Source organism: Platalea leucorodia (genome assembly GCF_965183815.1).
Source record: "Platalea leucorodia genome assembly, contig: HAP1_HAP1_SCAFFOLD_286, whole genome shotgun sequence".
Lineage (NCBI taxonomy): Eukaryota > Metazoa > Chordata > Aves > Pelecaniformes > Threskiornithidae > Platalea > Platalea leucorodia.
Window position 1 is genome coordinate 85,512 of NW_028121286.1, and position 2,809 is coordinate 88,320.

Below are 2,809 nucleotides of genomic sequence, written 5' to 3' on the forward strand. Positions count from 1 at the left end.
TTATTGCTCTCTGCAACTACCTGAAAGGAGGCTGTAGTGAGGTGGGAGTCAGTCTCTTCATCCAAGTAACAAGCGATAGGACAAGAGGAAATGGTTTAGATTGGATATTAGGAAAGATTTCTTCACCAAAAGGGTTGTCAAGCAGTGGAAGAGGCTGCCCAGGGAAGTGGTTGAGTCCCCATCCCTGGAGGTATTTAAACGACACGGGGACATGGTGCTTGGGGACATGGTGCTTAGGAACATGGTTTAGTGGTGGACTTGGCAGTGCTACATTAACGGTTGGACTCGATGATCTTAAAGATCTTTTGCAACTTAAATGATTCTATGATTCCATGATTCTGTAACACTGCAGCTCTCCTGACTCTGTACTAAGCTACAAATATCTGAGCCCTTTTGTATGTCCTGTCTCAAGACTCTTCACATTTTCAGTCATAAAAATGAGGATTTCTATCCCTAAATAAGATACCCACCGGTTGTGATGGTGGAAAATAAAAACCACAAACAAAATTATTATAAAGACTTGCTAAGCCTCTTTTCTGCAGCCCACACTCTTCGGAGTCACGAGTGCAGATATTGAACTTTTCCGTTAAAGGTGGTTTACGTCTGACATCCCTTGAGAGCAATGGAGCTGTCACAAACCAGCTCCCATGTAGCCACTGCAGCAGAGCAAAGCTGACTCCTCAGCAGCACGTGAGCAGAGGTCCTGCTCGGTACACCGCACTCAGCCACCGCAGACCAGAGAAAGGAAATGCACTTCACTTGGAGGGTATTGCGATGAAAAATGGAGTGGTTTTGCTCAGAGGAGTCTGTCTTGATTTTAACCTGTCCCTTCATTTTTTGAGTAGTGCCCCCATGTCAAGAAACAGCAAATGTCCAACAGCAGCTCCGTCACCCAGTTCCTCCTCCTGGCATTCGCAGACACACGGGAGCTGCAGCTCTTGCACTTCTGGCTCTTCCTGGGCATCTACCTGGCTGCCCTCCTGGGCAACGGACTCATCATCACCGCCGTAGTCTGCGGCCACCACCTCCACACCCCGATGTACTTCTTCCTCTTCAACCTCTCTGTTCTTGACATGGGCTGCATCTCCACCACTGTCCCCAAAACCATGGCCAATTCCCTCTGGGACACCAGGGACATCTCCTTCTTGGGATGTGCTGCCCAGCTCTTTCTGCTTTTCTTCTTCCTTGGAGCAGAGTGTGCCCTTCTCACTGTCATGGCCTATGACCGTTACATTGCAATCTGCAAACCCCTGCACTACGGGACCCTCCTGGGCAGCAGAGCTTGTGTCCCCATGGCAGCAGCTGCCTGCGGCAATGGGTTCCTCAATGCTCTCCTTCACACTGCCAATACATTTTCACTGCTGCTCTGCAATGGAAACGCTGTGGGCCAGTTCTTCTGTGAACCTCCACAGATCCTCAAGCTCTCCTGCTCAGACGCCTACCTCAGGGAAGCCAGGCTCCTTATTTTAAGTTCTTTGTTAGCCTTTGGGTGTTTTGTTTTCATTGTGCTGTCCTATGTGCAGATCTTCAGGGCCGTGCTGAGGATCCCCTCCGAGCAGGGACGCCACAAAGCCTTTTCCACGTGCCTCCCTCACCTGGCCGTGGTCTCCCTGTTTTTCAGCACTCTAGTGTTTGCCTACCTGAAACCCCCCTCCATCTCCTCTCCATCCCTGGGTCTGGTGGTGGCAGTGCTGTACTCGGTGGTGCCTCCAGCAGTGAACCCCCTCATCTACAGCATGAGGAACAAGGAAATGAAGGATGCAGTGTGGAAACTATTTGATTACAAGCTACTTCATATTAAGAAGGTGCCCATTGTCCCACTCGGTCTCCCACAGTATCACAGGAATAGCCTGGACTGACTTTTCTTCATACGTGTCTTTATTTTTCCTTTGTGGGATATTTGGGGCATTGTTTTTTTGTTTATACCTGTGATAATATTATTCTTGGTCTCCTACCTGCCTTTTCTTGACCCAAAGTCCTCATGTACATATGGATCCAAGCTCCCCATTTAGATAAACTCCATAAAGAAACCAGTAGAAAATTATTTGTCTCAGCTCCCGTCTCTTCACATCTCCTCTGGAGCTGGGGGAACAGCCCCAGACTGCAGGAAGGGTTCAGGAGGCAAATGCCCAGCTTCTTCACGGAGAAGCAGCCATGGTGGGCACTATCCCTCTACTGCGTGTGAGTTGGGGCTGCTGCTTTCCTGGAGCCATGGCCAAGGACAGCAGCAGGACATTGCCTTTTCAGTGCTGGTCTCTCCTCAATTCCACGCTGTTCTGCTGTGCCCTTTTATTTGTGCTGCCCCTAAGGTCTCGTGCAACTTGTGACAGTCCTGTTATCTGTACGGTGGCATCCCTGTGGCTGAGGGCAGGAGGAGGCCACGTGAACCACTCTATCAGAGCTGGTCTCCATGCAAGCACCATCATAACCAAAGGGGCTCCTCAGGACAGGGCCAGAAGGCTGGGCGCCTCTTCCAAAGCTGGTGTCAGGAATACAACCAAGAAGGTTCTCCCTCAGAAGGACTTTTGCTCTTCTGGGGTTCTGATGGATTCAGGGTGACAATCTCAGAGTCCCACGGTGATGTGTTAGGGACCAAGGCGTGGATGAAGACCTCCCTTCTTGGTTGCATACGTCCACTGAATGAGCAACCGGTCTTTGACTTATCTGCCTGGTGCTGTCCCACCTGCAGTGGGGCTGATGGCAGATGCCATCCTGAAGAGGAACTGAGAGCTGCCAGGAGAGCTCAGGGGATCTCCAGGGACAGTGTGTGAGCCTGGGTGGGCGGTGAGTGGCACCTCATAAAATGAGT

At 50.7% G+C, this 2,809-nt stretch overlaps 1 protein-coding gene across 1 annotated transcript; it reads left to right on the forward strand.

Moving 5' to 3' along the window:
- Positions 1–869: 869 nt before the first annotated feature.
- LOC309603985 (olfactory receptor 14A16-like) lies at positions 870–2,185 on the forward strand (the record flags this gene model as incomplete). The annotated part of the gene is made up of 2 exons (XM_082338852.1): positions 870–1,834; positions 2,083–2,185. The coding sequence occupies 2 exons, from the start codon at positions 870–872 to the stop codon at positions 2,183–2,185; spliced, it is 1,068 nt and encodes a 355-aa protein (XP_082194978.1).
- Positions 2,186–2,809: the final 624 nt, after the last annotated feature.